General features: G+C 64.0%; 3 protein-coding genes across 4 annotated transcripts; 1 reads left to right on the top strand and 2 right to left on the bottom strand.

The window, feature by feature from the left end:
- Positions 1 to 563: 563 nt before the first annotated feature.
- Positions 564 to 1983, bottom strand: TMEM216 (transmembrane protein 216). 2 transcript variants are annotated; one of them, XM_057410655.1, is made up of 5 exons: positions 1861 to 1983; positions 1649 to 1750; positions 1448 to 1540; positions 888 to 1089; positions 564 to 797 (listed from the first exon to the last, which is right to left on the bottom strand). In XM_057410655.1, exons 1-5 carry the CDS (start codon positions 1871 to 1873, stop codon positions 782 to 784), a joined length of 426 nt encoding a protein of 141 aa, XP_057266638.1. In that variant the 5' UTR covers positions 1874 to 1983; the 3' UTR covers positions 564 to 781. The 2 variants fall into 2 exon arrangements, with proteins under 2 accessions (XP_057266638.1, XP_057266637.1); XM_057410654.1 differs by having other exon boundaries at positions 1649 to 1767; positions 1861 to 1900.
- A 445-nt stretch (positions 1984 to 2428) lies between these two features.
- On the bottom strand, positions 2429 to 5667 carry TMEM138 (transmembrane protein 138). Its single transcript, XM_057410653.1, has 5 exons — positions 5566 to 5667; positions 4135 to 4370; positions 3884 to 4055; positions 2682 to 2757; positions 2429 to 2582 (listed from the first exon to the last, which is right to left on the bottom strand). Exons 2-5 carry the CDS (start codon positions 4260 to 4262, stop codon positions 2470 to 2472), a joined length of 489 nt encoding a protein of 162 aa, XP_057266636.1. The 5' UTR covers positions 4263 to 4370; positions 5566 to 5667; the 3' UTR covers positions 2429 to 2469.
- Positions 5668 to 6706: 1039 nt separating this feature from the next.
- On the top strand, positions 6707 to 9951 carry LOC130599868 (lysosomal membrane ascorbate-dependent ferrireductase CYB561A3). Its single transcript, XM_057410658.1, is given in 6 exon segments — positions 6707 to 6810; positions 7232 to 7437; positions 7503 to 7711; positions 9227 to 9387; positions 9576 to 9732; positions 9833 to 9951. Coding segments are annotated over 6 exon segments (846 nt in total). The 5' UTR covers positions 6707 to 6721; the 3' UTR covers positions 9857 to 9951.
- Positions 9952 to 10221: the final 270 nt, after the last annotated feature.

The following is a 10221-nucleotide window of genomic DNA, read 5'->3' as shown; positions in this document are numbered from 1 at the left end:
TTCTCCAGGCTGAACAGCCCCAGTGTTCCCAGCCTGGCTCCATATGGGAGCTGCTCCAGGCCCTGAGCATCCTCGTGGCCTTCTCTGGACTTGTTCCAACAGTTCCATGTCCTTTTTATGTTGAGGACCCCAGAACTGCACACAATGCTCCAGGTGAGGTCTCACAAGAGCAGAGCAGAGGGGCAGGATCACCTCCTTGGACCTGCTGGTCACGCTGCCATTGATGCAGCCCAGGATACGGTTCGTTTCTGGGCTGCAAGTGCACACTAAACCCCACTCATGTTCAGTTTCTCATCACCCAACACCCCCATGTCCTCCTCAGGCTGCACTCCATCTCTTCTCTGTTCATCCTGCCTCTGTGCCTGGGGTTGCCCTGACCCAGGTGTAGGACCTTGCATTGCCTATGAGGTGTTGGAAGTGATAAAGAGGGGGTTGGAGTGGTTTAGGGGTGGTTGGGGACTGATGGGCCACTGCTGAGGGGCTTTTCTGCCCCTCAAAGCAGCAGTGGGGGGTGCCCGGGGTTGGGGGGGGGGGGGGGGACCCCCAAGTGCTCAGGCACCAGGTAAAAATAAATATTTATTGGAAAAGAGGGAATTCTTGTGAGAAGGTAGCAAAAAAAAATAGGAATTCTCTGTACCTGGAGCTGCCGTGCACGTCCTGGGGGGCAGCAGGGAGGGGGCTGCCTCGCAGGTCACTCCTGGCCGATGGGGAGACACCCAACCGGGGGGGTGCTGAGCACCCAGTGTCTCCTGTACCTGGTCCTTTGGCGTGGCACAGGGCCTCAGTATGAATCCGCGCTGTAAGAGAAGGGGAAGAAAGAGGGATGGAGGAGTGCCAAAGCAGCTTGGAAGTCCGGCATTCCATAGGGAACGGCCTGGGAAAGATACCTGGAGAAGGAGAGGAGCGCCAGGACAGCCAGCAGCAGCTCCAGGGCGTAGAAGAGGAGGAGGATGGCGTTGAGGATGGCTTCCAGGCGCAGGGCATAGGTCTGCAGCAGCAGGTAATAGGTGGCCATCACAGCTGCCGGCACCGTCAGTGCCAGGCTGATGCAGAGGGGAACCTTCCGCTGGCACAGGTTGCCCTTGGAGCCTGGGGTGGGGATGGGAAGTGGGATGGGGGGGGGGGGGGTGCTTGTGGGTCCCATCGGTTCCTGGAGCTTGGTGTCACCAGGACTTAGACGCATGGGATGGGTTGGGATGAAGGGAGCTTAAAGCTCATCCAGCTCCAACCCCAACCCCTTCCACTGGAGCAGGGTGCTCCAAGCCCCTGTGGCCTTGAGCACTGCCAGGGATGGGGCAGCCACAGCTTCTCTGGGCACCCTGTGCCAGCGCCTCAGCACCCTCCCAGGGAAGAGCTTCTGCCTCAGAGCTCAGCTCAGTCTCCCCTCGGGCAGGTTCAAGCCATTCCCTTTGTCCTCTCCCTCCAGGCCCTTGCCCTAAGCACTCACCGAAGAAGATGCGCGTCGCCTCAGTGCCGAGGTAGAGGAAGAGCAGCACCACGTCCAGCGCCAGGTTGGTGAAGGGATAGGGCAGCAGCAGCACTGCGGGCACAGCCACGGCTGCCTCAGAGCTCACCCCCCGCAGGGGCCGGTACCCGGTACCCGCGGTGCGCTCAAGGGGTACCGGGGGTGATGGGGAGGGGTGCTCACCCTTGTACACGAAGATGAAGGCCTCCAGCAGGAAGTAGGTCGCGCTGTACCAGCCGTTGAGGAAGAGCAGGACCTGCAGCGGGGCCGAGGAGCGCTGGCGGCCTGCGGGGACAACGCGGCTGTGGGCGGGCTCCGGGGGGGGAGGCACCGAGCCCCGGTCCCTCCCGGCCCCCCCTCCCCGCCATCGCCGCCGGCCGCGGTCCCTCACTCACTCCTGGGCGCCATCTTCCGTCTCCATGGGAACCGCCGCCGGCCTCGCCCGCTCCTTCCGCCCTCTCTATGGTCCCGGAGGACTGAGCCGGGAGGACACGGGTTCGAGACCCGCAGCCGGCAATGGGGCACGGTGAAAGGTATGGGGCGGGGGGGGAGCCCGGTGTTCCCCCCCAAACACACACACACGGGTTGAGCCGCGGTTCTCTCCGCTGCACCGTGGGCACTGCCCCGTGAGCGGGCTGGAAACGCAGCGAGGAGCTGGGGGAAGGATGTTGGGGTGCAGAGAGTGAATGGGAGGGAATCATGGAATAATTAGGGTTGGAAAGGACCTTAAGATCATCTAGTTCCAACCCCCCTGAAGAGCCCGGGGGGTGGGGGGGGGGTCAGCGTTGGAAAACACAGCTCATTTATTTCTTTACTGGTTACAAAAGCACTGGAGTCCCAAACCGAGGGATGCGGCTCCATCCTGACGCACAGTGGGATGGAGATGAGCCTCCCGCTGGCTCCTAGCATCCACCTGAGGTGCTGGTAGCAGTGAGGAAGAAGAGGCTGAGGTGGAGCTGTCCGCAGTGGGGGCCAGGAGGTGATGAAGAGCTGGAGGGGAACCGTCAGCCACGGAACTGCTCAAACTCCTTGCGCAGCCACAGGGAGTCCTGGTAGAAGAGGGGGTCCCCCAGGTGCACCGCGGTCCTCTTGTAGAAGTAGCAGTAGAGCACAGCCGCTGCGGGAGGGAGGGAGAGGGGTGTGAAGGTGGGCAGCCCCAGGGGCACCCCAAAAGCAGCAGGGCCCCAGCAGGGCTCCTGTGAGCCCCAGCCCTTACCCAGGCGCTGGAACACGAAGAGGGTCTGCAGGCCTTCGGTCCACACGAAGCGGCTGGAGTCGCGCCAGCGCAGGTTCTGAGCACAGACAGGAGTCAGAGGCATGGGATGGGTTGGGATGAAGGGAGCTTAAAGTTCATCCAGCTCCAACCCCAACCCCTTCCAACGGAGCAGCTTGCTCCAAGCCCCTGTGGCCTTGAGCACTGCCAGGGATGGGGCAGCCACAGCTTCTCTGGGCACCCTGTGCCAGCGCCTCAGCACCCTCCCAGGGAAGAGGTTCTGCCTAAGAGCTCATCTCAGTCTCCCCTCGGGCAGGTTCAAGCCATTCCCCTTGGCCTGTCCCTACAGGCCCTTGTCCCAAGCCCCTCTCCACGTTTCCTGCAGCCCCTTTAGGCACTGGAGCTGCTCTGAGGTTCCCCCTTCAGGAGCCTTCTCTTGTCCAGGCTGCCCCAGCCCAGCTCTCTCAGCCTGGCTCCAGAGCAGAGCTGCTCCAGCCCTCGCAGCAGCTCCATCACTTTGGGGGCACTCCCACCCCAAAGGTTAAGCAGCTCAGGGGATTTAGCCAACAAGCCAGGACCTATTCCTGCTTCAGATCCCTGCAAATCCCCTGTCAATCCCCTGCCTGGGGGGTGTGGGCAGCACCAACATAACCGCTCCAGCCCCCAGGGGCAATGGGGTGAGGAGAGACCCTCACCCTGAGGATGGAGGGGGATGAGACCCCATGGAGGAGGATGCCCAGGGGCTGGGCAGGGTGTGGGGCTGCTTCTTCAGGGGATGGGGATAAGAGGGAGTTTATTGGGGACGAAAAGGTGAAGATGCTGCCTCAACAGAGCCAGGACCCCCTGAGAGCCCTCAGGGCTGTCCAGTGCCAGCAGTGACGTGGCTGTGCCCAGGCTCTGAGCGCTGGTGTTTGCTGGGGATTAATCCCAGGTAAAGCAGGAGCTGCTGTCCCAGCCCTCAGCAGGGATTATCCCGTGCCAGCACGGAGCTGGAGCTGCTTTCCCTGGGGGAAAGAGGATTTTCCAGCCTTTAGGAAAGGGGTTGGGATGGGGCAGCTCCTTCCTTCCAGCCTGATGCCAATGGGGGGCCACCAAACTGTCCCTGCTGGGTGGACGATGGTCTTCCTCTCATGGAAGAGGGGCTGAAGGAGGGAGCAAAGGGTTGTGCTGGCCACCCTCAGGAGGAATCAGCGGCCCCAACCTACCATAACCCACACGTGGAAGGAGATGCTGAGCCCCAGGTAGGCTGCAGACAGCAGGATGGTGCCCTTGAACTTGTGGAAGAGGAGATTGACCAGCCCAGCCTGGAAGACGAAGGTGTTGAAGAACATGAGGAAGATGATGATGACGTTGAAGAGAATAGCAATGTCCTGGATGCTGCAGGAGGAGAGAAACGGGGTGAGATCCCACCCTTCCTGTCCCACCATGGTGGTCACAGCCCCCTGGGGGCACTCACATGAAGAGGACGAGCTGGACAGCAGGAGCCGTGCGGAGCAGCTCCGAGAAGGAGTTGACAAAGAGGTCGTAGAAGAGGAGCAGGAACTGCAGGAACAGCACCAGGCTGTAGTTGCTGGTCTGGAGCATCTTCCTTCCCTTGGTGTTGGGGCTCTCAGCTCCAGCGTCCCCAGAGGCAAAGGCAGCTCATGGCGTGGAGCTGAGGGGTTCAGTGTTGCTCGTTTCCATTGCCAGGACCTGGAGGGGGAGCAGAGGTTTGGTTTGGCAGCATGGGATGAAGCCCTGGGCTGTGTCCCCCCTCCTTTCTCCCCATGCAGCAGGTTCAGATTCACCCCTACAATCAACCAGGCTGGAAAAGGCCTTTAAGATCAGTGGCCCCAGCCCTGCCAAGGCCACCATAACCCATGGCACCGAGGGCCTTGTCTATAGGGTCTGGGAGCACTTGCAGGGCCGGTGCCCTGGGCAGCCTGTTCCAATGCCTGAGCACCCTCTGGGGCAGGAATTGTTCCTCAGCTCCATCTAAACCTGCCCTGGGGCAGCTTGAGGCCGTTTCCTCTTGTCCCATCCCTTGTTCCTTGGGAGCAGAGCCCAGCCCCTCCTGGCTCCATCCTCCTCTCAGGCACTTGGAGGCAGCCATCAGGTCCCCCCTGAGCCTTCTCTTCTCCACACTGAACCCCCCAGCTCCCTCAGCCCTTCCCCATCACACTTGGGCTCCAGGCCCTGCTCCAGCTCCGTTCCCTTCTCTGGCCCCGCTCCAGCACCTCAAGGTCTCTCTTGCAGTGAGGGGCCCGGAGCTGAGCACAGGATTCGAGGTGCAGCCTCCCCAGTCCCATTCTCCCCCCGGCCCTTCCAGCCCCAAGGCCCATGGGTGAGTCCCAGGGAGCAGACCCATGCCGGGGTTCAGGCCCCCGGGGCCAGCGCTGAGCAGGCCACGCTGTGGGGACAGGCTTGGACACGCGGTGCCTCCTGGAACCCGCACCCAGCCCTGGGGCGGCTCCGAGGCCGCACGGGGCCCAACCCTCCCTGCGCACCGCTGACAAAGGAGGGACGTGGAGCACGGGCAGGTAACGGGGGTGCTGGGGGCAATGTGGGGTGCAGCGCCCCTTGTCCTGGCACCCATAGGGCTGGGATGGGGGGGGGGAAGGGGACAACCACCCCCTTACACAGCCCCAACACCGATGTGCCCCCCTCTTCTCCCCTCCCCCCCCCCCCCCCCCCCCGCGGACCTCCTTTACCAGGCCCTAAGGAGGCCGCAGCCCTACCGGACACCCCCCGAACCCCCCGTTCCCCACCGAGAGCGGGCTCCCCGCTCAACGGAGCGCAGACACCGGTAGTGCCGGGGCTGTGGGTGCCGCTGTGTTCCCCCCTTGTCCCTTCCTGTCCCCTCATACCCCCTCTATGTCCCCGCATCGCACCGCGGCCCGGCGCTGACCTGCGGCCGCCATCTTCCGTCTCCACGGCAACGGCGCGGCCACCGAGAGGGAGGCGGAAGTGCGTGGCTAGAAGGGCCGCGCTGGGGCCGCGCTGGGGCCGCTCTGGCCGCCGCTCTCGCTGATCACCGGGGGCATTGGAGGCTTGGGCTCGGCGCCACCACCGGGGCGAGCGGCGCCGGCCACGATGGAGGCGGCCGGAGGGGCCGAGGGGGCGAGGTACGGCCCCGGTACCGGGGGGAGCCGTGGGGCAGGGCCCTGTGTGCCCGGTGTGATAGGAGCCATGGGGCCGGCGCTGAGCCCCATGCTCTGGGGGAGCAATGGGGCAGCCATGGGGCCAGGCCTGATCCCCATGCTCTGTGGGTGCCATGGGGCCAATCCCGATCCCCATGCTCTGTGGGTGCCATGGGGCCAATCCCGATCCCCATGCTCTGTGGGTGCCATGGGGCAGCCATGAGGCCAGGCCCGATCCCCACGCTCTGTGGGTGCCATGGGGCCAGGCCCGATCCCCATGCTCTATGGGTGCCATGGGGCAGCCATGGGGCCAGGCCCGATCCCCATGCTCTTTGGGTGCCATGGGGCAGCCATGGGGCCAGGCCCAGTCCCCATGCTCTGTGGGTGCCATGGGGCAGCCATGGGGCCAGGCCCAGTCCCCATGCTCTGTGGGTGCCATGGGGCAGCCATGGGGCCAGGCCCAGTCCCCATGCTCTTTGGGTGCCATGGGGCAGCGCCCAATCCCCATGCTCTGTGGGTGCCATGGGGCAGCCATGGGGCTAGGCCCAGTCCCCATGATCTTTGGGTGCCATGGGGCAGCGCCCGATCCCCATGCTCTATGGGTGCCATGGGGCCAATCCCGATCCTCATACTCTGTGGGTTCCATGGGACCAGGCCCGATCCCCATGCTCTGTGGGTGCCATGGGGCAGCCATGGGGCCAGCCCCGACACCCATGCTCTGTGGGTGCCATGGGGCAGCCATGGGGCAGCTCAGCACGGCGGTGCCCACTGCAGTACCTCAAGCAATGAGTGTCCGAGCTCCGGATCCCCCCACACAACCCCGGCTCTGGGGCCGTGTCCCACCCTCGTGGGGCGGCCGCTGTGGGGCAGGACGGGGCCGTCCCCGCCCCGGGCCGGGCCAGAAATAGCCATTGCTGGAGGCAGATGCAAATCCGCAGGCAAATGAGCTCAGCCTCACGCTTGGAGCCCCACAGGCTGAGGGCAGGAGCCTGCCGGGGCCGTCCATAGCGCAGGTACCACGATGGGTGCTGCCCGTGGGTCCCCCTTTAACCCTATGGGGCGAGGGGTGATGCTGGGGGCCTTGCTTCCAGTTGGGGTGAGCCCTATGGTGGGGATGGGGTTCACCCCATTAGGGTGCAGCTTGGGGGGGGGGGGGGGTGTTGGGAGAGAGTTGGAAGGGGTTTGGGGGTGTGGAGAGGGAGGGGATCACATCAATGGGGTCCTGAGGACAGTGGGGGGGGTACAGGAGAGACCCTTAATGGGCTGCCCTCATCCTGCATGGGCCCTGCCATCCCTCCCAGTGCAGGCACCAGCTGGGCTGGACCCCCCCCCCTTGTGGTCCTCAGTTCCCCTTTGAGCCTGGCTCCTCCCTGGGATGGGGCAGGAGGGGGGACCCCAAGCACAGACCTGAGCCGTTGCCTTGCTCTTCCCTAGGTGCCCCCATCGCATTGTGGAGATGCTGGATGTGCCCTTCCTGCCTTTCTGCCTCCTCCTGGGCCTCCTGGGCTTCGTGTGCGTGGCCTTTGTGAGCTCCTGGTGCCAGTACTGGCGGGGGGGCTTCGCCTGGGACGGCAGCGCCCGGATGTTCAACTGGCACCCGGTGCTCATGGTGACGGCCATGGTGGTGCTCTATGGGGCAGGTAAGCAGGGTGCGGAGGGGGCTGCGGAGCCAGCGCGGCGCCTGCCTCACCTCCTCATCCCGCAGCATCCCTGGTTTATCGCCTGCCCGCATCCTGGAGCGGTCCCAAGCTGCCCTGGAAGGTGCTGCACAGCTCCCTGGCCCTGGCAGCCCTCGCCTTGGCAGCGCTGGGCTTGGTGGCCGTCTTCCGCTTCCACAACGAGCACGGCACCCCCAACATGTACTCACTGCACAGCTGGCTGGGCATGGCCACCATCCTGCTCTTCTCCTGTCAGGTGGGTGCTGGTCCTGCTCCCTGCGCTCCCCATCCTCACTTCCCTCCCTGCAGTGCCTGGCTGGGCATGGCCACCATCCTGCTCTCCTCTCAGTGAGTGCTGGTCCTGCTCCCTGCATCCCAGCTCCATGCACTCCCCATCCTCACTTCCCTCCCCACAGTGCCTGGCTGGGTTCAGCACCATCCTGCTCTTCTCCTCTCAGTGAGTGCTGGTCCTGCTCCCTGCGCTCCCCAGCCACACTTCCCACCCAGCAGTGCCTGGCTGGGTTCAGCACCATCCTGCTCTTCTCCTCTCAGTGAGTGCTGGTCCTGCTCCATGCACTCCCCATCCTCACTTCCCTCCCCGCAGTGCCTGGCTGGGTTCAGCACCATCCTGCTCTTCTCCTCTCAGTGAGTGCTGGTCCTGCTCCCTGCATCCCAGCTCCATGCGCTCCCCATCCTCACTTTCCTCCCTGCAGTGGCTGGCTGGGTTCAGCACCATCCTGCTCTCCTGTCAGTGAGTGCTGGTCCTGCTCCATGCACTCCCCATCCTCACTTCCCTCCCCACAGTGCCTGCACTCCCCATCCTCACTTCCCCCTCCCCACAGTGCCTGGCTGGGTTCAGCACCATCCTGCTCTTCTCCTCTCAGTGAGTGCTGGTCCTGCTCCCTGCATCCCAGCTCCATGCGCTCCCCATCCTCACTTCCCTCCCCACAGTGCCTGGCTGGGTTCAGCACCATCCTGCTCTTCTCTTCTCTCAGTGAGTGCTGGTCCTGCTCCCTGCATCCCAGCTCCATGCGCTCCCCATCCTCACTTCCCTCCCTGCAGTGCCTGGCTGGGTTCAGCACCATCCTGCTCTTCTCCTCTCAGTGAGTGCTGGTCCTGCTCCCTGCGCTCCCCATCCTCACTTCCCTCCCTGCAGTGCCTGGCTGGGTTCAGCACCATCCTGCTCTTCTCCTCTCAGTGAGTGCTGGTCCTGCTCCATGCACTCCCCATCCTCACTTCCCTCCCCGCAGTGCCTGGCTGGGTTCAGCACCATCCTGCTCTCCTGTCAGTGAGTGCTGGTCCTGCTCCCTGCATCCCAGCTCCATGCACTCCCCATCCTCACTTCCCTCCCCACAGTGCCTGGCTGGGTTCAGCACCATCCTGCTCTTCTCCTCTCAGTGAGTGCTGGTCCTGCTCCCTGCATCCCAGCTCCATGCGCTCCCCATCCTCACTTCCCTCCCCACAGTGCCTGGCTGGGTTCAGCACCATCCTGCTCTTCTCTCAGTGAGTGCTGGTCCTGCTCCCTGCATCTCAGCTCCATGCACTCCCCATCCTCACTTCCCTCCCTGCAGTGCCTGGCTGGGTTCAGCACCATCCTGCTCTCCTGTCAGTGAGTGCTGGTCCTGCTCCATGCACTCCCCATCCTCACTTCCCTCCCCGCAGTGCCTGGCTGGGTTCAGCACCATCCTGCTCTTCTCCTCTCAGTGAGTGCTGGTCCTGCTCCCTGCATCCCAGCTCCATGCACTCCCCATCCTCACTTCCCTCCCTGCAGTGGCTGGCTGGGTTCAGCACCTTCCTGCTGCCCTGGGCTCCCTCCTGGCTCCGGGGGCTCTACAAGCCCGTCCACGTCTTCTTTGGCTCCACCATCCTGCTGCTGGCCGTGGCCTCCTGCGTGTCGGGCATCAACGAGAAGCTCTTCTTCAGCCTCAGCCTGTGAGCATCGCGTGCGGTGGGGAGCAAGCAGGCTTTGGGCTCCGAGTAGCCCAGAGTGAACCCAAGCCCTGGGGGCAAAGGGAAAGGGGTGATGCCCCCTCCGCTCCCTGCTGCAGGGGTTGTGTGGGCTTAGAGGGGGAGGTTGGGCACATCCAGGACAGCTCTGGGCTCCTTTCTCCCCCCCCAAGGAAGAACGGGACAGCGCAGTACAAGCTCCTGCCTGCTGAGGCCGTCTTTGCCAACACCCTGGGGCTCCTCATCCTGCTCTTTGGGGTGCTGGTGCTGGGTGCCCTGGCCCGGCCAAGCTGGAAGCGCCCTGATGCTGACTGCCCGGACTCCCGTCAGGTACCAGCTCTGCTGTGGGGTGGCTTTGGGGGTCCTGCTTCCCCCCCAAGCTGTCCCTGTGTGGGGAGGGATGTGGGGCTCAGCCGTGTCCTCCCCACAGCCACTGCTCGCCGCTGAGCGTTGATGCCGATGGAGCAGCCAAGGTCTCTCCCTGCCGTTCCTGTGCTCTTTGGATCCCATCACTTCCCTGCCTGCTGTGCTGGAGCAACCGAGGTCTCTTCTCTGCCATTCCCGAGCTGTGGAAGCCCATCACTTCCCTGCCTGCACTGCTGGAGCAGCCGAGGTCTATCCCTGCCCTTCCCGAGCTTTGGATCCATCGCTTCCCTGCTTACTCTGCTTGAGCAGCTGAGGTCTCTCCCTGCCATTCCCGGGATCCCAGCACTGAGATTTGGATCCCAGCTCTTCCCTGCTGGCCCTGCTCGTGGCCATCACCTTGTCCTCACCCAGGAGCCTGCACCCAACGCTCCCAAATCCATGGGAGGAACACGC

This window comes from Pezoporus wallicus, unplaced genomic scaffold (assembly GCF_028554395.1).
Source record: "Pezoporus wallicus isolate ANWC-B61680 ecotype Strahan unplaced genomic scaffold, APGP_CSIRO_Pwel_v1 contig_8787, whole genome shotgun sequence".
Classification (NCBI taxonomy): domain Eukaryota; kingdom Metazoa; phylum Chordata; class Aves; order Psittaciformes; family Psittacidae; genus Pezoporus; species Pezoporus wallicus.
The sequence above is the reverse complement of the archived record's forward strand: the minus strand, read 5'-3'. Positions and strand labels throughout refer to the sequence as shown.